This window comes from Anoplopoma fimbria, chromosome 13, assembly GCF_027596085.1.
Source record: "Anoplopoma fimbria isolate UVic2021 breed Golden Eagle Sablefish chromosome 13, Afim_UVic_2022, whole genome shotgun sequence".
NCBI classification, from domain to species: Eukaryota; Metazoa; Chordata; class Actinopteri; order Perciformes; family Anoplopomatidae; genus Anoplopoma; species Anoplopoma fimbria.
Window position 1 is genome coordinate 5672692 of NC_072461.1, and position 27408 is coordinate 5700099.

The window sequence follows — 27408 nt, forward strand, 5'->3', positions numbered from 1 at the left end:
TCTTTTGCACAAAATTAAATGATAAGAGTTAATAAATCTAAACTGTACAGTACATTCTGTTGAATGGCCATCACAAAACAGACAAGACACAAGTACAACAAGCCTTCACCTCTGCACACAGACACACCTAAACACACACACACACACACACACACACACACACACACACACACCAACTCACCCCCAGTATCTTGGCCTGGCAGCGGCTGCATGTCGGAGCGAAGAAATCTTCGTAGCAGTGTTCACAGTAGACACATCCCTGTTCTTCCACAAAGCCTATATCTGCCAGCGATGTACGGCAGTGGGCACAGTTAAATTCCTCCTTATGCCATGATCTCCCCATTGCTACCAAAAATGGTCCTCTTTGGAAAAAAAGACAAGAAGAGATAAAGTTATGAGACACAGGCTGATTATTATAATTACTTGTATTATAATGATACCTCATCATGAATGCAAGTACATATGCAAAGTAAACTACATTGCTCAGCAGTTACGCTGACAGGTCATAAAGTTAATGTGCTTTGTTTTCATTGCCATGTCTACAAACAGCCACTAGAGGGCAAATAGGCAAACTGCAAATAATAATAATATAATAATAATCAATCCTTTATTAGTCCCACAATGGGGAAATTATTTCTCTGCATTTAACCCATAACAATGAAGCGCCCGGGGAGCAACTGACTAAATGAATGAATAACTATGTGAGTAAATAAGTTCTACAAACTGTCTCTTGGTAACTCAACATATTTCCTGTTCTCCTTCTTCCTATAACAGAGTCATTACATTGATCCAAATGTGCATTGTGATGATTATGATTAGTATCCGATATTGTTCGATCAACTAAAGGATTCATTGTATCAGTATTCCAGTTAGATCACTTACTGTTGCTACAGAAAAGAGGAACACAGTTTGGAAATACAATGTGTTGACGTCACAAAATATCTACTGTTACCATCATCCCCTGCGTCCACTCAGACAGCGCCTTGGCACTGTCCACTTTGATGATTAGGTAAAGTGGGAAAACAACAGAGACTAATTTACTCCACACAGTACCTCAGCTGTGCTTATCTGAGCTTTCCCAGATAGTGGCTCAGGTTTGGCCTCCATTAGCATGTGAGCTACACTATATCCTTAGTGATATGTCATGTAAGGTGACACAAGTTAGATAACATTTGGATTAGGCATGAGAAGACGAAGAGTAGGAAGGAAGGAGGATGAGGAGGTGATGTGTGCCACTCTTGGTGGACTTACACGAGAGACAAAGAAAAAGATAAACTCTATAATTAAGCGGAAAGACTGAACAGGAGAGAGGAGAAGTTGGAAACAGCCTATTTAGTGTTTGTGTGCGTATGTGTGTGTGTTTAGCATTCAGTGTGTCTATATACTGTAGGTGTGCAACTTCACCACAGTTTGATCTACTGCAGGTGCAACTTAATTCCCCTTCTCCTTATCTACACTTCGTCAGATCTTTGCAGTTCTACAGTTTCATACACAGATTCTTTACTCGAGATGGGTTCCATGTAATTATTTTAAGTGCCTAACTGGGACAATGAATAATTGAGAAGTGGACATGTTTTCCTTTCTGATCTTAATTTGCTTGAGTACAAATTGATGTCTGTGCAGCCAAGTGGAAGAGATTGCCTGTTTTTTTTTTATTATATCCCTGTACAAGCAGCATATGAGCATGTAATGATGTGTCCTTGGGCAAGACACTTAACCCTGAGTTGCATCCCGAAGGCTGTGCCATCAAGAACTAAACACCATGCATGTCAACTGTTTCTCTCAAAATGTTAACAATACATCGTCATGACAGCCTCATTCCATTCTGATGAGTGAGGCCATATATTCTTCATTCATGATATCTCCATTCTGCAGATTTCTACCAAGAATGATGCTTGTACAATGATCACTGTAGGTTAATTGAGTTCCTGGTTAAAATGGTTGAACTTGAAATAATCCATATAGTCCCTTCAGAGATCCTTAAGTCATTCTTAAATTGATAAATTACGTTCCATTGTTAGCCGCGTTATTTGTTCCTCACCTGATCACCATGTTGCAGTGGCCACACATGGGCGTACGAGTCCCAGCAGGGATGTGTTCCGCCATCTGGACCAGGGTGTCCTCATCTTTAGGGTGGGGCTGAGGTAAAGGTCGGGCCGGGACAGGACCTCTCGGGACGATGGCACTTCCATTACCCTTCATACCAAAAGAAGGGGTGATCAAACCAGTCCGTGGACCGTGACCTGAAGAAGATGGAGGAGAGATGAAAGGTTATACTTGTTGCGGAACAGGGAGAAGAGATGGTAAAAGGAAGGAGAAACAAATGAAAAAAAAAAAAAGTGAGCACTAAGAGCATCACAAAGGATGAATGTGCATGTGTGCGTGTGTGTTTTCTTTCCAGGTGTGTAAGTTATTTGACCTCTACCTTCTTTGTCTATACACCCAGCAGGTGTCATGGCAGTGCATGCAGCTGGCTGACTACTGTTGTCACAACCATGAATTCACCACATCAATCTTCCCTGAATCTTTCCCGCCACCTTCGACACATTCCTATGGCATATTATGTGCATGCACGCACACACACATACACCCACACACATAGACCACCTAGACATTCCCTCTACTTAAACGCAGACCCACACCTGGCTAAACATGTAGCTTGGCCTTTGATCCCCACACTGTGGAAGGAGATTTGTTTTTGTATGTGTGTGCATGTTGAGGCGAGGGCTACTTTTAGAGCTTGGCTTTACCATAATATGCCATGTTTAAGTGTGTCTGTTTGGGCTAGGAATGGGGCCAGCATTACATTAAATGTTGGGGCTTGTAAGGTATTCATTTGAGCAATAATAAAAAAAATAGAGGTTAAACCTGTATGGAAGAAGTGGACGTAGTCACCCTGAAGTCACCTATTTGTGGACTACCATTTGGAACCTTTTGTTTGGCATTTTGTCCGTCTCCATCTTGGCTTTTTTGCAACCAGAAGTGACACTAAAGAGTTGAAATAAGTACAGCTGAACGCATGAAGACATTTTTAGGTGTTTCATGGACTGAAAACACACAGTGAAAGGGTTTAAGTTGTAAGATGGAAACAAGGCCAATTCCTAGACCGGACAACGACATTGTAGTGACCTGTCAATCACAAGGTAGCCAACCCCTAAAGCATACCCTGCTTTGTTCTCTATTTAAATGGGACTATCATTTACCAAATGAACATCATCCTGTAATGAAGAAGACTTGAAACTAGTTATTGAGACCATAAACTCATGTTTACAATGTTTAGTGAGATAATAAATCAGAAGTAGGGTCATTTTCTCTTGGACCTCTTTTTGCAAACAGTTTTCCACCGCAGACAATTAGAAAGAATCGCAGTTTGAGACACTTTTCAGACCCAGAGGTTTAACCTGGTTGAACCTGCAATAACAGATTTTTTGGCCACTTGGGGGCAGAAGAAACACCTTTTAAGTTGATCAAGCAAACTTGGTAGCTTGGTAACTTGGTAGTTAGCTCTGTTTTTGAAATCCATATGGAGCTGCAGATTCAGGTGATAATTCTCTGTAGGTTTGTCACTAAAATAATGTATCTGTGTAAATGGATCAGTGGCTTACTGCTTCTAGGGCGTTTTACGGCTATTAGTATATTTTGATAAGCCAGGGTCCATGGGTGAGTGACTATCTTATGATTTTTGTTGATTGGCAGTTACATCAGGAAGAGAGCTGACAGAACAGATGGGGTAAATGTTTAAACATATTAGGTTAGTTTCATAAATAAATATTCACAAATAAATGTAATGCATATTTTGGTATGTACACGATAAGCAGAATATCTCTGAATCTATGGGCTGAGTGAAGATGGAGTAGGGCCATTATACTGCAGCTCTGTGGCTTGCCTTTAAAACTTTATTCATAACTCCCGACAGGTCCCTTCAGTAAATATTATCTTTCTAACGGAGTAGAGCTGCTGCACGTGTGACTAAGCAAGGCGCCACAGGCAGAGCAGGGCCTTCTCGCCTGCTTAATGGGCTTCCACAGAGGAAAAAGACGAGAAAAGAAAAAGAAAGTCTGCAATGACCTATTTCACAACATATGTCACGCTTCAAGCACGGAAAATAAGCCACTTTTCCCCTCGCTAACTGGCTGCAACAACATTCAATCTAACAGCAGTAAATCAGTTTTATACTATTCCAGGATTTGGAACCAAAAAATGTTGTATGAGAAAAAAAAAACAGTATTATTTTTAACTGTAGGGGGATACATGAATCAATCAAAATACGTACTTAAAATAAAATTTAGTTCAATTCAAAGTTTATTTTTAGGGATCTATTTTTGGGGACTCTACAGCATTCACGTGACTTATGCTAAGAAAACAGTTCAGGCACCTTAATATGATCATTCTCCACGAGTTAGTTTAGTGAAAAAATACCACAACATGCTTAGAGTATAAGAAACTCACACACAGGCAAACAGATGTACCTTTGTTGGATTTGGCAACGAAATTTAGTCAGTAATGTACTGTTCAAAAGATTTCATGCAACAATTGGCTCGGTGAACAAAAATGCATTTTAGTCACTGAAACATATTTTTTATGAACACATTCTGTATTCTTTAATGTCTTCACAAAATTTTATTTCGGTCAGTTAATAGGAGACATGCCAATTGTGGCTTGGTCCTCGATCCATGAAATATATTTCCAACAGACTGGATAAATTACAGCTTGAAGTAACCATTGCTCTTTGTGAATGTGGGAAGAAGTAAATGAAAAACCATTAAAGTTGCTATCATAAGTGGAAAACACACACACACACACACACACACACACACACACACACACACACACACACACACACACACACACACACACACACACACACACACACACTGTGTTTACCCTGGATTGCAACAGGTCCTTTTATCATGGTCTTGACAACTGCAGACTCATGGCTGTTGAGTTCTGGCTCCTCTCCTTCATCACTGCTCGGAAAGAAAAAACGGAAATGTAAATCAATTAATAGGTATTGAGATTTAATTAATTTTAATGAAAACAAACCAGAAACCATTGCCGCTGCACATAAAACTCAATTTGCACTGCTTGAATTGCAAAAGACACGGTTGCTATTTGAATCCTGCTCAGTCTGTGTCTTACAAAGATGTTGTTTCCATGGCCATTAGAAAAAAGAAACACCACACCAGCACAGTCTCATTTTTCAAGTTCCTGTCAAAATGCAGTGAGACAGATTCCAGACCACCTACCTGCTGACAGAGCGGAGACAAATATGGTACCAAACACAACACAATATGCCGCTACAGCCAAAACAGTACAGTACTCAACTTCATGGTGCACTTCCTACTTGTGAGCACAAATATGTTGCCCATGTGCCACTTTCACAGCAGAACAGAGTCCAGGCCACCGGCCTAATGATGGACGGGAGACGAGTAGGTTTGCACAGCACTACCGATACAGCACACCTATTCAAAAACGATGCCAGTATATCAATGTAGATGTCTTAACAGAGAGTAATGGACTACGGTGGAGTGAAATAAAGCGCTCATTCCAGATGTGGTGTAGACAGATCCCAGACAGGCAGCGCTAATGATGGAGAGGACACAGAGTTCTTATAGTGGAGTATAGAGTTTACCTTATTCAGTGGAGTACTTCTATATTTTTACAACTACCGTATTTACAGGTATTGTTGCCACCTTCCTTTTTATTTCAAATGTCTCATCTGAATGTACAAGTTTGGACGCTTCATTGAGGTCATGAAGAGACAAACTGAATGAATCCCCGCTGCAGTTTCATGCGCCCAAAGAAATACAACTAAATTTACATTTGGGTCAAAGGCTGAGTAATGTTGAGGACTCTGCAGTAACATTTTGCAGTGATCATATCAAACAGTGCCAGAACACTAAATTTAAGTGACAGAAGAAGGGAAATGACCTCACAGGACCAGCTCTCAACACAAAATAGATATTTGGAGCCTATGGTGGGTTTTCAGTTTGTATTCAGCCAACAGTGCTGTGGAACAGGGTGACACATTTTGTCTCTAAAGAAATGTAAATGTTTAATATCCGTGGTATTGTTTTGAGTACTAAGGAAACACAATTTTCTTCGGCAGATATATATTGTTTTGAGGTCACACATTCTCTCTTGGGCCAAAATTGTTCACTTGCAGGACAAAACATGTGTCTATAAGCGAAACACACCCTCATGAGGCAGACTTTCTCGACTTGGTTAAGTTGGTCTTTGTGCAATGCACACCATTGTGTTGGATCTACATACTTTTTCCAGGAGAAAAACATTTTTGTTCTCTTATTGAATAGAATTTTTTTTGCAGGTTTGTTTAAAAAAAAAAACAACAACACACAGAGACAGGCTGTGAAAGTCCTTTTCCATTTAACTTCCTTTCCTTGCAGATATGCCAGAGCTCGTCCACCTATCACGGTGGAACGGAGCAAAATGTCTCTGCTCTTCAATCAAATGTGGCCCCAGAGCCTCAAACTCTCCACTGCCCTATGATGCAAAATGAATAACCTCTCTATGAGTAACATCAAGTGTGTGTGTGTGTGTGTGTGTGTGTGTGTGTGTGTGTGTGTGTGTGTGTGTGTGTGTGTGTGTGTGTGTGTGTGTGTGTGTGTGTGTGTGTGTGTGTGTGTGTTCATCTATGCCAGTTGAGGAGCTTGGGTGGGCCAGCAATCTCTCTCCAGACATATTACACCCATAATGCATAATTGTAGCCGATGCCAACTGTTGGATCACCGCTGTCTTCCCCTTGTGCTTGGCTGTTCGGGGACTCATGGGAGAGAAGTATTATGGCAACTGCAGTCATAGTTACGTTAAGTTTTGCCTGCTTGTTTTGTGTGAGTGAGAAAGAGTGAAAGAGTAGAAATGAGAGAGAGTAATAGAAACCATGAGTTGAATCCATAGGCAAAAGGAAAAAGATAGAGGAAGAATGTTGCGCATGTCTGTGTGCTAGCTCCACCTCAGCAGATGCCATGTGTATTAGCTGCCCTCCCTGACTCTGCCATGATCCATAACATCAAATGGTCCCTACAGAGAGTTCACTTGGTTTACCACCCAGGACTACCTCCAACATCATCAATTCATGCTTTCTGAATAAGTATTTTGGAATAGCAGTTTTGGGATATGTGGTCAAATGTAGAACTCACAATGAAAGGAGAGGAGACTTTACATTTACCTAAAGACATAGACAGCATTGACGGGAGAAGAGAAGAGAGGGTCTCCCTCTTCTGTGGCAGACTGATGCCAAGACACCCTTTGGTGTGAGAAGAAAAAAATATCACAGAAATATAAAAGAAACATACATAAAGCGTGACAGAGATAGTTGGTTATATTTAACTGTCCAAAATGTCAACCCCACCCTTAGTAGTTGTTATTGTCAAATGCAAATAATCTTAACTGAATGGGCAGATGGTTAGAAAAGCCATCTGATGAATATAAACAATGTGAAACAATGTGCACACAAGCTGCAGTGACAAAGATTGTGATAAATGTACCCTGCGGACAGTTGTGTTAGCATTGATTCCAGCTAACCAGCCTTTGGCCGATACAGTCCTGATCTAAGTACTCTCTGTAGGAAACAGACTGTCACACTGCAGAACATCTCTCTTCATTTTCATTATATGCTTATCATTTTGGATACCATGTGTCTGACAGGAGGAGCAAATACTAACTTTTTAGGTCTATAGCCAGAATGAGAAGTATAGACAGAAGGCAGACAGTGCTAACTAGCCATCATTTCAGAATCAGATTTATTTGACAAGCACATGTGCTCTTGTAAGGACTTTGACTCTTTTTTTATTTATTTTTTTGCATGTCTCTTGATTTACTTACACAGAAATAGAATAACAGCTAGGAAAGAGGGAAACAAAACTGGGCAAATGAAGCTGAAGAGACAGGACTGTTATGTACAAAAGTAGTGAAGAAAGCAAAGTGAAAGGTGTTGACATAAGAATTATATAAATATATTTCAAGGGTACCAACGACCAAAATAATCAAAATAAAATGTATATATATACATATACATATATAAGTCAAGTCTTCAGTAAATTGTAAACAATACAAACAGTGCAAATAAATAAATACTGATAATTAAATCATACAATTTCATTCTAACTATTGCCAACAATTTTGCATGAACGACAGCACTTCCACCCCTGCTTGTAGTTCTGTACTTAAGTTATTGTACTTTAATTTGCTCCACTTCTATTCATGGCCATACTAAGACATTAGCTTTACTTTTTCTCTTTACTGAAACAGAAACAAGAGCATCAGCTGGCGTAAACTTATCAAGCAGAACGGTCCTGTAAAGAGCAGGAAAGACCTCATTCCCATTATGCTATAATGCTCTATGAGATTAAAGGCTATAGTGCCATCTATTTTAATTATGTTGGCGAACCAGCTCACAACATTAATTTACATTAGCTTTGGTAATTGGCTAACAACAGGTGACAAGTAGAGCAGGAAATAAGATGCTCCCCAGTTCTTCATTCATTAGAGCCAATTACAGCACAGCTCGTTAATATTCTCCACCAATCAGGCCAATTATAGGGGAACTTAATTGTATTCTGCAAGACTGTGATTGGTTGATTAATGGAGGCCCCGCTGTTCTGATTCAATAGTAGCAGTTAGAGATTTGACCATATGGACGCACTGGGCCACATATGAAACCTTGTTAACTGAAGGGATAATTAAAGAGGGATGGGAGGAAGGAGGGAGGGAGAGAGGAAGACATTTATTTTCTTTTTAACTGTCTCTCCTGTTCTCTCTCAGTATTCTACACTTTTTTCATAAATACAGTGCAAAAATTGAAATTTAAAATCATGTATCACCACATTCGCCTCTGCTCTGCATCTCTGTTGTTATCTCTGCCAGGAGGATTGTGCGAGTGAGTGTGCACCTCTGTGTCTATCCACGGCTATCTCGCATTTTGCTGCATAAAACTGCATTATATTTTGGGTCCCCTTTTGAAGGCTCCATGCTCACGGATGCTAACTTCTTTCTGACTCTTCACTCACTACTGTTAACCGTGTCCTGGCCAGAAGGAGCCGCTAGTGATCACAAAGCTGAGCGCATCTCCAACCCCCCATCTCTGACTCTACGACCACATCGGGGGGATAACAGTATGTGGTGTGTTTGGCTGGCTAACAGCTACTGGAAATAGCAGCAACACACTGCTGCATACCTCTCCGCTGCTGCTCTACGGCCCACTTTTATTGGTTTGGTCGGTGTGTTTGGCTAACCACAGATGGAACTACCAGTACACACACTACCTTGCCACCACTCAGCTGCTGCTTGGCGAGTTCAATTTTGTTTATGGCAAGATTGAACAACGTGTCTAATAAGATGGCTTCGAACTGAATGCCTTAAGTTTGAATGAAGTGTGTTTTAGAAGCCTTAAAGGCCATTGGTGTCTACACGGTGGATTGACCAATTGTGGAAATTGTATTCATTCAATCAAACAATCCAGCAGTGGTCGTTGCAGACACACCTTGTAGAGATCTGCACTCCACTGAAAGCACCTTTCTAGTTTTTCCTGTCTATATCTTATCTGAAGTCTAATTTTAGCACTACCGTCTAATAATGAGACGTCTTGTTTGCTGATATTAAGGGATAATGAGGAAAAAAGGGTACATTTCAGTCCCCCAACTGTTTACATATGTTAAGAAGTAACCCCTTGTGTACTGTAGCTACCACCAGAACTTGTTTTATGCATCTCATAAATGTGTTGGTGTGGTTTGAACATTGAACAAATGGCCATTAACATAGCTGACTGCTGTCCAGCAGCTCTCTCCACCACACAACAGATGGTCTATAATTCAGCACTGTGATATTCTTTGGATCGCATTCAATCCTCGCACACTATACCATCCACACGCACACACAATGTCAAAGACATCCACCCACTCAAACTCTCCCTCACGCACACACTTTACATACTTCACGGTTTATATGTGTACAGTTGTGTCCACTAGCCAATGACTGATCTGTGTGTGATGCTGCCAAGTTGTTTCACAGTGGCCACAGAATGTCACGAGTTGTCTCCACAGAGACATATGGAGCGTGTCTTTTGGTGTTGGCATGCTCAGACCAAACACAGCTTGTTCACTGCAATGAATGGCATGTCCAGTGGACTCACGGGTTGTTTCAACTACGTGATAAAATTAGGGATACGTCTACCATTAAAAAACAAATAATTACATTAGTCAAATTGTACAACAAATAGAATATATAACAACATTTTCTTTCCTTTAGTCGTCTTCATGGTTGAAATTAGTTCGAGTTTTAATATGTGAAACTTCATGCATCCCATCACATTGGTGTATATCAATGAGTGAATGAGTCCCCACACGTTATATCATATTATTTGTGAAGTAGGTTGTTATATTATTGTCAGTCTTTCCTGGACTCAGACATGGACAAAACTGTATTTAAAAGACTTCAGACCACATCAATAACAATATGAATATTGCTGATTAATAATGATTGCTCTCAATTCTTTTAAACTTAACACAGTAATTCTATAGCAGTCAAGTAAGTTAAAGCTAGTTTTAGTCCAGGTCTGCCCCGTCTACCTCTTGTTCTTGGACAGGTGCAGCTCACTGACGCTGCGACGCTTCTTCTTTTTCTTCCTCAAACGTAGTGGCGGAGCTTGAGCGATAGGGGTGATTAACAGGGCGTCCAATAAGCGCTGAGACGCTGCTCTCTCAGGAGGCCCAGGACTGCTCTGATAAGTTGTTCTGACAAGGTGATGACACATTGAGGAAGAGAGGAGGCAGAGGAGGAAAGGGAAATCGTGATGTAACCAAGATGTCGATTGTGTAAAAAAGATTGAAAGAAAAAAGGGTTTCAGAAGTAGTCAATTAAAGCCTAAAGATAGAGGTCATTGTACACAGAAGGATACTTTCAGGGTGAGGCACACACACACACACACACACACACAACACAGGCACACTCTGTTTACCTCGCCTGCACTTGCCTTCTCTGCTCCGGTTGTGCGTTTTGTGTGGGCTGTTTGGGGGCACTGGGGGTGAGAGGAGGGGGCGGGGGCTGCTCTGGGCAGGAAGGCCAGAGGACTTGACAAGAGCTCCCTCCTGTTTACCAAAGTGAAATTAAATGTGTCCATAAAAAAACTGAAAAAATGACTAAAACATTGTTTCAGTAATTGTGGCAGATTGGTATCGTTCCTCCTAACAGTGAACAAATTTGTAGCTCTTGCAATATTTAAGTAACACTGTACCTGACTGGTTTGGTAGAAAGAACATGATGACGTGTTGATATATGAGATAGATGAGTATTGACTTGAGCTGCAGAACTGGGAGGACAGACATACAGACACAAAGATTGCACAGATAGGGGAAGCAATTTAATGACCTGTCACTGAAAAGTTAACTTCATGTGTATCAACTATTTTTAAGTGTTGTGCAGCACCTGTGTTGAGGAGAAAGGTCAATCTGAGTTTGCATTGCCTTCAGACACTTGGTAGCTTGTCTATGTAATTCGTGGTCATCACCATCATCATCAGTACAACGATCTCTGCACTCAGAGTTTTTTGAGTCTATGCTGTCCTCTAGTGGTGTCGCAGAGGAATTGCTAGACCATGGCAGCAAAAGTTAAAAAAAAAAAATGATTACAGTCTAATCCTTTTTTGGAACTATTATGCATTGTAGTGTAATACTGTCAGCTTTAATAAAACATCCCAAGCCTATTGTACCTTTTATCTGTGGGCTTTTGAAAGCCTGGTGGCTCTGGAACTGCACCATCTGAAGCAGCTGGTCTGAGAACAGGGCCAGGATCAGAACAAGCCTCAGGTTCTTGGTTTTGAACTAATGAGGAGTCGCTACCATGTGACAAGTAAAGTCCTTGAGCAGGTAATACACTAGAAACAGGTAAACAGGATGCTGGAGTAAAAACAGGACTTGGTTCAAGAAAATGTGGGATGTGTGCTGGCATTAACATTGCATCAAGAGACGTGTTATTTGGCCTTTGGGCTTGACATGAGGGTATTGGGCTTAGGGTTGAACTAGTGTGCGTTAAAGGTACCAACATTGGAGCAAATGGATATTTCATATTAGACAAATGGGTTGGCTGTATTTGACACAACATGTTGAAAGAACTTGAATATGTCATTGGGATGGCAACTAAGTGGAGGGGTGTTGTAGATGAGCCATTGCTCTCTTCATGTTGAGTTTTTAAGAAGCTGCTGGGTTCTGAAATGAGGAAAGAGTTGGGGATTGTAGCGCCCTCCTCTGGCCGTTGCTGATTAGCTGATGAGCCAGCCACCTGTGGCTGTGGTTGGTCACTGTGATCAGATGTGTTTGTGGCTCCTGCATCATTCAGTCCACTGAAGGCTGAGAGTGAAACCTCTACTTGGTCAGAGGATTGATGCTTTGGGGATCGCTCACTGGCAGATAACAGATAGCAGACCATAATAGTACTTAGTTTTTTGATGAATTTCAAATATATAATTTGGATTGAAGAAGGTGTTTGTTATAGTGGAGGCGTGACAATGATCAGTAAATGCTCTAATGTGAAATCAGTGTTATAGCTTGCAAAATCCCAGTGTATTAAACTTCAGTTTGTAAGGCATCAATCATTTTTAGCCACATCTGTGAACACCAAAGACTAGACATGGTTAGTTAGTACCTGTGATCACATTAAAAAGCCTTTTTTGAGACTGCCGTTTTCTTTAAAAGGGGAAGTGCTGTGTTGCGGGACAATTTAATGTGACAGGTGAAAAGGTGGAAAAAAGTGTCATAAGGTTTAGATGATGATTTATACCATTGATACGTGACCTCCCCGCTGTTTGTCTCTGATTCAGTGAGACAACTAGAAGAGTAAAGAGTGGAGGAACTAAGGAATGAGGGGAGAAAGGAAGGAAAGAAAGGGACACCAAAGACAGAAAGAAAGGAAGACAAGGAAAACAGGTCATCATTTTATTAGCTACAGCGTTAAATAATAGTGGGTTTTTAGTTCAACTCAAGAAGATACATTTCAGCCACCAATTGTCTAGCTGTTGAAATGAAACACCATTACAATCTCCAAGGAAGTAACTATTATCAAATCTGCAGAAAGTAAACATAGGGTTGAAATAAATGTAAAGGCACTAGAGACATATTTTACATGGCAAGGGCCTCAAAAAATATATATTTGCATTGCAAGCATTGATAACATTTATACAGTCACTTTGCACACCATCAAAGCTGAACAACCTGCTCACTGAAAAGAGCCTTCCTGACTTACATATACCTTATACCATACTAATGTCTTTCAGCAACTATCTGGACGGTCTGTTTACATTACAGCAGCATAGCAATAAAAGTATTGGTTTTATATATAGCATAATATATATTATATAAAGCATGTTAAAAAGTTATTGGTTTTTAACATGCATTAGGAGTTGAAATCTTTTCCTATTTTTCAAATGCCACCAAATTCCAAGACACTGTTTTTATGAAAAAAAGAGTTCCAATGCCAGCAGATACAATAGAGCCATTAAAGCTTTTGAATAGGTTTGAAGTGTCTTCCATTACTTTATCTATAATGCACTGCGCAGACAGACCAACACCAGATTTGCTATACTCAATGATCTTAGAAATATACTTCTTACTCCAAATCACACACCTTCCCTTTTTGCCACATCTACACTGCAGTGGTACAAAAGACCAAGAGGAAACAGCAGTGCAGTGATGTACTGCATTTGTAAAGAGTGGGACTGGCAGTTTGGCATCTCTCTCATTAGCTGTATGCAGACTTCCAGATTATGCTGCAGGGTTTCTCTATTTACACATTTGAGTTTGTGTGATTTATATGAATCATCATGTTTAAGAATGAATATAGACTGAGAGATCCATTAAAATGTTGTCTGCCTTTTCTCACCACCGTGGGAACCGGTCCTGTGTACTGTCTCCAGCACAGCCAGCTCATACTGTGTAATATACAGTATGTAGAGTCTGTGTATGTACTATATATCTCTAGGGAAGACGATACATTATTTAGAGTGAAGTCTGAGATAGGCAGAGATGCAGATTGACAACTGCATAGTATTAAATTAGATCCTATTTAATAGAAAACTCTGGATTACTTGTCTTTCGAGTATTTGTGTGTAAAAACACACACACAAATACTTGGCTGGTGACACATTTTCAGCTCAATACTTTATCATAACTATACAACTAAATGTTTAATTGCTTATTAGTGTGCAGATACCTCTGGTTTAATGAATTCACTACACAGAAAACAAGCATATAAATGCTTTGACCAAAACCAAATTCATGTATAATGAGGTCAACACACTAATAAGTCAGTATTTACGCAGCAGTATACCTTTATGACTGGAGTCAGTGGAGTGGCAACACTCCATTAAAGGTCTGAATAGGGCCAGCGCAGAGCAGCCACATAAAGAAACAGTGAAGGACAAGCCCACATACACACACACACACACACACACACACACACACACACACACACACACACACACACACACACACACACACACACACACACACACACACACACAGAAACAGTTTCTTTGCAAGCTTTCACTCCAGTATTCTTTGCTTTGTTTCCTTTATTTTTTTTAAGTCCATAAGATTTTATCACTTTGACAATCAAAGTCATGAACCACAACCTCAAGAAGTCAAATCGATATAGTGCACACATACACAGGCAGACAACTAACCCTTACACACACACACACACACACACACACACACACACACACACACACACACACACACACACACACACACACACACACACACACACACACACACACACCATATATTATATGATATTGACCAGTTCCTTTGAAGCTTTCACTCCAGTATTCTTTGCTTTATTTCCACATGTCCATACGCTTTTATCCCTTCAGCAGTCAAAGTCATGAACCACCATCTCCAGAAGTCAAACTGATGTAGTGCACACATACACAGGTAGATGATCAACCCCCCCAAACAAGCACACACACGCACAGTCTACTGGACATTGAGGGTGCGAGCAGACACTCCATGGTGCCAGTCTCTCAGCTCGTTGTACTTAGGACCAATCACCATCCGAGTGGTGGTCTTGTTCACTCTGCCATCACAGGAAGAGAGAGAAAAGAAGAGAAAAACACACCAAACAAGAGAGAAAATAAGGATTTAGGAAAAGTAGAGTAGTTGCCCTGCAGTCTGCTCTGAGAAACAGTGTAAGCCATGCCCCAAGGAAAGCCTGATGATACGGAGAGGGCTGTTGGCACAAACAAGAAGCTGATAATAGACAGGGAAGGTTTTGATGGGGTGGAGATGTGAAGTGTGTGATGTTTAGCTGTTAAATGAGAAAGTTTGAGAAAAACCAAGACAACTTTCTTATTTTACAGCTAAATTGTTCACTAAAATAGGAGAAAACCTTGTAATTGCCATAAAATGACAAAGCAGACAAACCTGACTTTTTCACAGATGATCTGTCTCATGTACTACTGACAGGATACAGTGACAGTTTGAACAAATATGATAAAAAGTTATTTTTAAAAAAAGTTACCAACTGCAGCTTTAACTTCTGTGTTATTGGGTCTAAATGCAGCCCATGGATCATGGCCAGGATGGACTAAAATGATGAATGAATTCAACCATGAAGCAACAACACCCACAGACAGCAGGATTTTCAGCATGTTAACACAAGTGATCACAGACACTCGGCGATCACGAGTAACGCCACAAACCAGCAAGAGCAATGGATAGCCAATGGATCACTCACATCACACTGACAACAAGAGCAACGGTCCAGCCATGATCGTCAACATCACAATCACAGATTATGGCATGCAGCACTGCAAGGCAGTCACATCCACAACCAAATGAACAAACCATCACATGGAGTTACACTTTGATAGGTAAGGACAACATTTAAAATCAGCCTTTAGAAATCTCGGAGGAGAATTTAATTAAAAGTGCATTCTGAACTTTTTGGTGCAATTAAAAATGGACATACTGTACAATGCACAGAGATCTGGATTTTGACTCAATGGCTTAAATGTGATCCCTTCTTTGTCGTCGAGACAGGAAGAGGCCACACAGCATCAGGACATTTGCCAGAACTGCGCCAAAGAGATCTGCAGCCAGATCTTATGATGCTCTATGTACAGTGGGTACGGAAAGTATTCAAGCCAACAAAGGAGTGGCTTCGGAACAAGTCTGTGACCATTCTTGACTGGCCCAGCCAGAGCCCTGACCTAAACCCAATTGAGCATCTCTGGAGAGACCTGAAAATGGCTGTCCAACGTTCACCATCCAACCTGACAGAACTGGAGAGGATCTGCAAGGAAGAATGGCAGAGGATCCCCAAATCCAGGTGTGAGAAACTTGTTGCATCATTCCCAAGAAGACTCATGGCTGTACTAGCTCAAAAGGGTGCTTCTACTCAATACTGAGCAAAGGGTCTGAATACTTATGACCATGTGATATTTCAGTTTTTCTTTTTTAATAAATTTGCAAAAATTTCTACATTTCTGTTTTTTTCTGTCAAGATGGGTTGCTGAGTGTACATTAATGCGAAAAAAAATGAACTTTTTCGATTTTAGCAAATGGCTGCAATGAAACAAAGAGTGAAAAATTTAAAGGGGTCTGAATACTTTCCGTACCCACTGTATGTAAACAGGGCCTTTATATGTTAGAGGCACCCGACTGAGTGGGTAAAAACAAATAACAAGATGAAATTTATTGTTAATCCACACAATGCACTTATTCATACAAACAACGATACAAAAACCGATGATAGGGAGTCTGGGGCTATTAAAACCACAGTAAAAAGTTTCATTGCACTTACTGTGTCTTCTTGGCTGCGTCAGCTTCCTCTTCTTGAGCTAAAAGGGGAATAATAGAAAGTCCATTAAAGAAAATGATGAGCTTTTGATTTAGAAAGAAATGATGGTGTTGCAATGTTTGTTCGCCCTATGTATGGAGGTTGCCCCGTGCTCAGATGTGTTGAGTCCTTAGCTCAGGTGCACTAACAAAAGACTGGGTAATGACTGCAAAGTGTTTACACAAAAGACTGGGTATGATCCAGTCTTTGATGCAAACATCGTCACTGTGTGCACTTTGGTGAGTAACGTACCACGCTCGGTACCGGTGATCTGAGCCAGAATCCTGAAAGACCTCGACTGGGTTGTCCCGCTCCGTGGGCGCCAGTCCTCTGTGTCCTCCGTTATGCGCTTCCTGCTGGCATCAGCATGAGTGGGCACATGGTAAAATTGGATGTCTGTGTCCACAATGTGTTTCCTGGGAACTCTGGAAGGGCAGGGTAGAACAGGATGGAGGACATCAGCAAATATACTTTTAAATTTACATCCTCTCTCTCTCTCTCTTGTATAATTTATCAAAGTAATAGAAATGTAGACTGATGTAATTTCCTTGACGGCATTAAAGCATACTTAAGTGAAAAGTTTGATATTGCAGGATCCAATAAACATTTTATACTCCTAGACGTACTACTCCAAGTAAGTAGCTCTGTCCATCAGAGTTGTGAGACATGTTTAGTCTTTTTAGGTGGTTAATTTTTAACCAAGGAATTCAACTGATATACATTACATGTATTCTCATTGTTTAACACACAGTTAGAGGAACGGTATAACTGTTTAGATTGCAGGTTACATTCGGTGGCAATGTGGCACACGGTAAAAATAATCACCCACAATTTGTGCTTATTAGAAGACAAAGGGGATAAAAATCACACCGCACTTTGTTAAATGCATTTAGTGTCTTGGTCTGAACCAATCTGATACCTTGGTGGCGGTGGTTTTCTGAAAGAAATAAAACATTGACGGAGAAAAGTAGGGCAGAAGAAAAGAGAAATAGACTGAATAAAGGCAGAACAAATAAACCAGCAACATTCACAGTTATAAAGACACAATCTGAAAAGACTTACTTCAAAATGCTGTGAGGTCCACTAAAAGTATTAAAGTAGAGAAAGAGGAGGAGAAGTTCGATGAATCAATTACATTATTTTAAAAAGAATCAAAAGGAAGTGTTAAAAGCAGGCAGTAGAAGAATATAGCTTTAGAAAATTTTAAAAAGCAGACAACTACCAATGCGAGACAACTACCAATGCATGCAAAACATAAAGTCAAAATATCCATGGAGACATTTGGTGACATCACCAGTTTCTAAATACAAGTCAGTTCTGTTTTCAACCACATGGTGATGCTGCTGGATTGTCTGGGATTTTCTATAGAAGTATATCATAATTCATTATTTTTTTAAAACATGATTAATAATTATTTGTTTGTATTGATAAGTATTGAATTAACATGTGTCGTTTGAGCTTTTATAAACCTATGAACAGTAAATGTGTGTGAATCTACGGTTGTCCATGGCAACAGGGAGCTGACCGGCCCATTACTAATTGGCTGTCAATAAATCTGTTCTTAAGACAAACACACACACACACACACACACACACACACACACACACACACACACACACACACACACACACACACACACACACACACACACACACACACACACACACACACACACAGATGGGCATTGAAGACTTTTCATGACCTGCTGTCAATACATTACCTATAAATAAACCTACCCACCAACACACTCACCTAGCAAACTGATTTATGAGTGTCTCTCAACACATTCTTGTCACATTGGCAGCTATGTGAGTGTGGGAGTGTTGACGGCTGTATGCGAGTCTCGTCACACACTTACAGTTATACAGGAAGTGTCTGACAGTGTGTGTGTGTGTGTGTGTGTGTGTGTGTGTGTGTGTGTGTGTGTGTGTGTGTGTGTGTGTGTGTGTGTGTGTGTGTGTGTGTGTGTGTGCGTGTGTACCAGTCTGTCAAAATATTATTTTTGCATGATCAACACACAAAACTTTAATTAGCTGAATGCATGTGTGCTGCAGTTGTTGCATAATTCAAACATGAAAATAAGCCAAATGAACGATGACACATTGCTTTCAAGAATCATTCTCTGCAGTAAAATCATAATCAAATGCATGCAGCTGCCATGATAAAGTAGACACACAGGTACAGAGAGAGGTAAAGGAATAAAAAGGAAGGCAGGCTGACACACTCATAACCTGGCATGCTTCAGAGACTAACTTTGTGACTTGACGAGATGCGGCAGTCTGCAAAGCGGAAAGATAAGAGTTGAAAGGAAGGGAGAAAGACAGAGTATTGACATGTCCAGATTCTGGCCAATTTTCAGTAAAAACATGTCTGCTGCCAAAAACATCCCCTCTGAAACGAACCACACAGCTCTTTTACAGTACAGCATGCAAACAGGCAAGCACGACGCAAAGAGGACACACATGCTGTCTCACATTGTCACCTCAGCAATAGATTAAAAAGAATGGATGGAATAAGTGATACTGGAATAAACCAACAATATGAACCTGAACCTGTTGACATTTACTATAGATGACAGTTATTAAACTATTGTAGTTGTTGAACAATCCTTGACTGGGAATATAAGCGAAGAAGATTAAAAAAAAAAAATTAGAAGAACATTGAGACGGAAATGGTTAAGTGAGGAAAGAAAGTTTAAGTCATAAAAATACAAAAGATAGATCTAGATGTTACTTTATTAAAGTATCCCATGCTATTAAATTACATTTTTGGGAAAGCTATGTACTCAAATCAATGGCAGCTAGTGTGTGTGTGTGTGTGTGTGTGTGTGTGTGTGTGTGTGTGTGTGTGTGTGTGTGTGTGTGTGTGTGTGTGTGTCTGTGTGTGCGTGTGTGTGTGTGCGTGAGCACAGCTGCATGGTGTAAGATTATATTGTGCAGATCACTGGTGTCTGCTGAGTGTCACCGAAAGAGAAACCACTGATCCTTTTGTTGCCCACAGAAAAGAGCACGGAGAGAACATAACAATTAAAATGAAGTCATAAAAGGAGCATATTCAGTTCATTTGGTATCTTGGGTGCAATAAATCAAAAACATCCATCCCTTGTTTTGTTTTGAACTGAATCACTGAAAAAATGAATGAACTAGTAAATGAAAATGTGGAAAGTGTGTTAGTCTGTGAAGAGAAACAGTGATTGTGTAAATCTACGTGGATTCAAGGCTGAAACCTGCATTGATTTAGAGCAAAGAGAATGCCACACAGCTCCAGTTACTAACGCGGGCTATATATACACAGTCAGTAATAGCATTGCAGCATAGTTATACTCACTATGCCTCTTGAGAGAGGAGAGTGGGGTTGAGGCAGAAATGTAGGGGGGAAAAACTGATGGTGGGAATTATGTAGAGAGAGGCGCTGAGTGAGTAGAAAGTATTAGCTGTATTATTTTCAAGTGCCAGTAACCATATGTGTGTTTTAAATGCGTTGCTGCCTTCAAACACCTGACGTCCATACAAATAACAGTAGAGGGGATGTACTTTCACAAAGTCATGTTGTTGTTTTTTAAATATCTTGAATCCTTTTTGAAAAAATGAAAGTAAAAAATGCCCTCACAAACAAAATGGAGTGAGAGAGTGAGTACTTTTTTTTTTGTTTCATGGCAAATAGGTATGTGTTAATATGAGTACAAATATATACAGCCATCTTCCCAGGGATTCTTATCTTTTCTATAAAATCTTTTCTATTTTTATTTTCTATGTAAATAAAGTTATTATTATAACTTTAAGTAAACTGTACGTTGAAATCCTAAATTTCAACCTAGAAAAACTTAAAGTAATGTTTCATCATGTACCCTTATTTTAATGGACTGCTAAATGCTCATTCAAAGTCCATCAATTATCCAGTTTTCCATCGCTAGAGCCCAGCTATTAGACATTATATAACAAATGGTACATTAACCCACTTTGGTTTGCTTACACATCAGTGTTGCCAGACGGGTACAGTAGTAATAGAAGTTCTCTAACATGACATTGTACACAAATAACTGACAGTATTTCTGTTTGGTGTCATTTTTTTGGTAAATGGCAACCAAACCATATTGCAAAGTTGTGACTGTCACTTTTCTCAACACTTTAATAAAAACTCAGGAACAGAGGCGTCATAATTAGACTCAGCTTGCTCAACTCAACCCGTGGATCTCATTACAATGTGCAGTGAAGTATTTTGATATGTTTTTAAACACCAAACAGACATGTGAGTCTGATTTAATGATGTAGAAAATCTTTGAAAATATTTCAAAATTGTAAAGCTGGAGTCTGACGAGCCTGATCAGCAAGCTGCGTGGAATAAACAATTTCCAGTCAGGATCATAAACTTTGACTTAACCTTGGAAAGACGCCAAAAATATATAGTTGACATTTGACAGGCCAAGGAATATCTCATCTCCCATTTGAGAACTTGAACAGAACCAAGATGCAGAGAGTGGGAGGTAGATGAAATGCAGAGAAGTGATTCATTAGTTGGATTTGCTGGAGAGAACACCACTCACCCATTAAACTGCAAAGGCAAGGCTCCACCCTGACTCTCCAGCAGGCCCCTCCTCTGCCCCATAGCCACCTCACATGCGTTCTCAGTGGAGTAGAGGTTGATGGGTGTGTTATACACTGATGGCTGGGGCGCAACGAGCACAGGGGGGGAGGATGAGGAGGAAGAGGATGGGTAAGAGACAGGAGGTGGAGGAGGAGGAAAGGGAGAGGTGTTGCAGGAGGCAGGAGTGAAGGCAGAGGATGGGGATGGGATGAAAGGTGGGTATTCGCTCTCTGATGCACAGCCCCCGTAGGATCTGGGGGCCTTGTTGTAGCCGACGGTGGAGGGGCTGGAGGAGTGAGCGTGGGGATGGAGTGGTGAAGGGGGATGGGTGAGGGCCACTGGTTTTATGATGTCTGATCTGTCATCCTAGCGGCGTTAGAGAAGAGCATGCAGACAAAAACAAATCACCACACAGCACACGCTATACTGATGCCTCTCAGGTAACATTTTTGTGTCCCATTGACTTTATGCAGCATAAAGCCTAACATCTGTCTTTTTAATACAGTTTGATTCAATTTAGGAGTAGCTGGGAAAAAATCACTTAGTATAGACCCTGTAAATATGTTCTGAGAGTTTTCTGGGGATAGGGAGGCATCAGTATACTTAACTCATTTACAATACAAAAATAAATGTAGCAACATTAGAAAAAACACACCTACTTAAACTAAGAATAAGGTTGCATGCAGCAAAAATGTGTGTATGAAATCGTTTCAGAAGGGTGTAGTAAATCAAGACAAGTATGTAGAGCACTTGGTACCTCAGGTGAAAGGCTTTTTTTCTTTTTACGCTGTCATACAGTCACAATCAAAAAAGTTGTCATGTCATGAGTTAATTTTTCCCATTCCATGGTAACCCAAAAGTTGGTTGATTACAAAACAATTACATTTTTATTTTAAACTACATAAAGTATTGATTCAAAATATATTATTTTGGAATTTATCTATAAAACCAGAATCAAGTTTTTCAACTGGAGTACCTTGCGTTAATTAAACAGTAACGTTTCATGACTTGTTTGTATCTGCAAATAGACATGCTGTGCATTTAAATATAATTATATTATATAATTTTCAGTCAGTACCTTTGGTGCCACAGGAGGAGGTTTAGGAACATTGCAGGCCCTGAAGAGAAGGAGGAATAAGTGAAAGAGAAAGTGCATGAGTTATGATTCCACATTTTCACATTTGTATATTTCTTTTGAAAAAATGTCTGTTGTTTTCCTATAATAAGTTAAAGTTACTGTTAGCTAACACAATGTGGTTAAAATTTCAAAAGAGTACTCGCTGATATTTATAGAGCCATTGAAATATGCAAAGGCTATGCTGTAAAATATTTACTCCTACGGAGGCTGAGGGGAACTGTGGTTATGGTGAATTATGCTGTGTCAGAATCCAAAAGAGTCTCACTGTTTTTCTGTGTCAGATTATGAAACTTAAGTTGCTAGGGCTAAAAAATTCAATGTATGTGTGCTTTTGAAGGCAGCTGTTTCAATCTGATACTCTTGGTCTTTGATACTCTTGATGCCATGAGCTCCTTTAAAAGGTCATCTGAGGAACATGCATGCAACACATTGTTAAATTGACTCAGAAGTGATATCAGCTCAGCACCTCATTACATTACATTACATTACAGTCATTTAGCAGACGCTTTTATCCAAAGCTACTTACAGGAAGTGTATTCCACATAGGTATTCAAGAGAACTACTAGTCACCAGAAGTCATAAGTATCTCCTTTCTTAAACAAGCATCTTAAAGCATAAACCAGAGCAAAAGTATAGTGCAGAGGCAAATTACTACGAAAACAATAATTGCAACAGACTAATCCGAATATAGTAAGTGCTACAAACTACTACGAATAGGATAAGTGCAGTAAACAAATACAAATTCAATAAGTGCAGCGAACTGATACAAATACAGTAAGTGCAACAACTAATACGAATGCATATCATAACACGTATCATTTATCATCTGTTTACACTGTTTATAGCTTCTGGTTTAAGAAGATATTGGCGCAATACGACACTATATGCCGATGCAGTTATTGATCAATATTCACTCTTTTGAACACGAGATATAAGTCATATTAATTGTTCAGAAGAGCGAATTTCCTCACTAACAACAGCTTACTAAGTTACACACAAATAAATGGAACTGTTGCAGTGCATCACATCTTCATTGAGCAAGAAAATACATGAGTTAACGTAAATCAAAGGTTAATTAAGCTGACCAGTAACCAAAGACCTGCATTCCTTTGAGAGTGGCCCTTCTAGAAACTTCCAGAGGGAGGTTCATGTCCTTCACCTCTGTAAATTTGAACCGACAGCCTTGTAGTAGCTGGAAACACATCCGTCCACAGACTCTGCTACTCATATACTTGGCCTTTTCCTCCCTGCTTCTTGTTCCTCAGTAGTCTGCCAGCAGCGTCCTGATAAAGCTGTCCTATTTCATCAACATGAAATCTGAGGATCTTAAATTATGTTTACCACCAGCAGCAAATAGGACTTCAGGCCATGAAATTGTTTTCCACAGTTCAAATCATATTTAGAGCAACTATCATCAAACGTGTGTAATCCACACATAATACTCAAGCTCAAGTTTAAAGAACATACAGTTGGAGGAGAGAAACATGAACACGTCTGATCTTAACATCTCAAAGAGCCTTTCCACCCTGAAGGGTACTGCCCCTCAATAAGGTTTACTGATAAAATACACTGGATGTTTGGAGGACGACTCAGTTTGTGGTTATTTGATTTGACACTTAAAGTTAAGAAGCATGGGTGTGTATGCTATCTCAACACAAGAGTCCAAGGCTAAACCAAAAGCAAAAACAACTGCTTAACTGTTATAGATGTTCCTGTTAACATTCAATGCAATACACCTCATCTGTTTTTCTTCTCAGTAAGAATATGTCAGCAGTATGCCTTGGCTGTGGGTTTCCCTGGATACACTATATTGTAGATAGTCCAACAAATACCAAACCAGTGCAACACCAAAGTATTCACTGACATCAAAGCTGGTCTGAGGACAGCACACTTGACCACTTGTGCTACCGATGACATGGACGCAATATAAGCCTATCACAGTAACATCGGTGGTAAATCGCATTGGCATGTGTGTTCTCTGATTGTCATCAACATGAAACCTCTTTATTAAAGAAAATAGTGCCTAAAATATGAATGAGTAGATATGAGATCCAAAAGAGAGGGAGCTGTGATAATCAGTATGTCAACCTAGAATGTAATGCAAGATGCAGTAATCTTCAACTTCTCAACTACATCATCAAAGACAGGGATTCAAAGGCACTTGTATTTGAAAGATACAGCTGGTTTCAAGAAATGTAACAACCATGGTTAAAACTATAAACCAGCACAAATCGGCCGATATATATTTCCAAAATGTTTTACACTCTTATATTGGTATCACCCCCATAAATCCAGTAATGGTCGGTCCCTATAGAGTAGGAAGTAGTCACCTCATTCCTGTTTGATGTAGCCTTGATTATTTTGCAGCTATAACTGCAAACACCAACATGGAAATGCGTTGGGGTCATATGGTGAGAAGGATGAAAAAAAGATGCCTGCTAGAAAGTGAATGAGAATTCATACCGTTTCTCTGACGATTTCCATAGTCAAAGGTATTTTAGGCTTTCAAACAAGCAACCTACTGTTTTATTTAAATTACTCTTTATGTTCTTGGGGCTTTGGAAAACTGTTCTGATAAAAGTGCTCATGCTGCATTGGTTGTGTACTGTATGCATTAAACCAGCAGAATTTAAATTTTCAAAATGGCAAAAGTAATAATATGTCATCAGTATATGGGGCTTCTCCTGGGTGCTGATCTGCCTTACAGCAGAGAAACAACAGGACATTGCACCTTTTCAAACACTTTGCCACAGGATTGTTTCACCATAGCTCCAATGCGAGAGGGTCAGGGAGTAAGTGGATACAATAAAGACAATGAAAGTGTGACGGTAACAAACATGACATTTCATATGGAAAGATTTGGTGGGATGCACATGTACAGTCTGTGTGTATGTTCTCCCCACAAACTGTTTCATTTGATTCATAGTTCAAGCCAATATGAAACATGTTTCTGTACTCTGTGATTGTGACCTTGCATGTTTCATGTTAGCTGTAAGGCTATACGTTTCTGTGTTTCTTTAACTATGTTTGATGGTCATGGAAGTTTTATATCATAAAACAGAATGATTGGTCTGTTCAAGTTTGTGTTTCCCCAGCAATTCTTCAAGCCGACAGACTTCCTGATTTTGCTTTGATACCTTACCACATCCAAGGGCAGGCTGTGGCTACAATGGTGTAGCATAATAACATTTCCAGATTTTGTTACGTATATGCAAGGACAGAAATTTCGGCCCCGGGAATGGAGAGACCTTTAACGCAATTTGTGTGGTCTTGAACTGCATCTCAGGAAACATTAAATCTATTCATCAGATATAATTGTAAAATACACTGCATCACTAAAGACAACTAGAGCTAAAGGGTTATGAAATTTATAATTTTCTTGTCATATCTTTTTAAAAACAGTCTGTTTCAATATGCCCCCATGTGTTGCCTTTATGCTCCTTTGAGTCTCTCTACAGTTTTTTCTTATGCTTCTCAGTAAATGATGTCATAGAGAGGATGTTGCTTCTTCTTCATCTCCTCTCAAATCGCACGTGCCCTTGCGGCTGTTCTCTGTTCTCATTTGTGCATTTGTTTTAAATCTCCTGGGTCTATTCATACTAAAGAGAGAGATCATTGACCGATGTTTCCAGGACTTTGCACTTACATCAGCTTCACCAGCGAGCAACCAACAAGACTGAATCAATAAGAGATGGAGGCACATTTGTGTGTGTTGTGTGTGTGTGTGTGTGTGTGTGTGTGTGTGTGTGTGTGTGTGTGTGTGTGTGTGTGTGTGTGTGTGTGTGTGTGTGTGTGTGTGTGTCATTTTACGTCTAAAAAGGAGGTAGGTCAAAGCCAGAGGCTATTAAAGGTGGGGGTGACACTGACTGGGATCTGTTAGTAACACCAGTACAAGCAAAACACACATACCATTCTACACAAACACAGATATAGGCACTCACATTCAAGCTGCCGACTGAAGGAACTGAAGGAGGTGATTCTATCACCCGATGCCTTTATGTGTCATAAATAAATGACAGTTTTTGTTTACTCAAACACAAAAACTCCCCACATGGGTGTACCTGTGAACACACACACACACACACACACACACACACACACACACACACACACACACACACACACACACACACACACACACACACACACACACACACACACACACACAGAAACACACCATATAGTTGCATATATAGTTCCTCTCAATCCTATTTGTCAGCCTTGTTTAAACAGCTAAACACTTTGTAATTCAGAATAAAGCAGGCCTTTAATAAAGTGTGCTGCCATTTGGATGACAGAATCTTTAAAAGTAGGGAATGGACAAAGACCCAGTTGACATTCACCCACAGAAATATACACATACACACACAATGAGGTATTATGCAGGGTGTGGTGACAGTGATTTCAGGCACATCGGGTTTGGCCCAGGAAATGTTACCAGGGCAGTGCAATAACAAAGACTACAAAGACCAGTTCATGCTCTCTGCAGCATCTGCACCTGCACATAGGCTCTAAATAAATGCACACACATGTAGACACGCAGCATGTGTGTCCAGATCGATTTTTAGAATTACTGTACCTTGGGCATTTCCAAATGCTTATATGTGTAAAAAGTTTAACTAGATCCATTTTAAATGGCTTGGCTGTCTTTCCAAGAGCTGGTCCCGTTTACCTCAAACCCTTCTCAGTTCTTTATGAACAGTGATCTTATCTTCGATCTGCACCTAATTTGTCTTGCTGAGACATTTTTTGGCAGCACATGCATGTCTTTGTGGTAACTTTTGCATTCCTTCGAGGGACAGAGAGGAACAATGTAATCCGGTTGAAGTCCAAC

At 40.0% G+C, this 27408-nt stretch overlaps 1 protein-coding gene across 1 annotated transcript in view; it reads right to left on the reverse strand.

The window, feature by feature from the left end:
• pdlim5a (PDZ and LIM domain 5a) overlaps window positions 1-27408 on the reverse strand; it is a 54537-nt gene that overhangs the window by 2287 nt on the left and 24842 nt on the right. The window contains exons 3-9 of the mRNA XM_054611359.1: window positions 22515-22554; window positions 21396-21802; window positions 17104-17276; window positions 16816-16852; window positions 4885-4967; window positions 2042-2243; window positions 182-362 (exon numbers count right to left, since the gene is read on the reverse strand). Of these exons, the coding sequence (XP_054467334.1) occupies window positions 182-362; window positions 2042-2243; window positions 4885-4967; window positions 16816-16852; window positions 17104-17276; window positions 21396-21802; window positions 22515-22554 (1123 nt within the window). The remainder of the gene's footprint in view (window positions 1-181; window positions 363-2041; window positions 2244-4884; window positions 4968-16815; window positions 16853-17103; window positions 17277-21395; window positions 21803-22514; window positions 22555-27408) is intronic.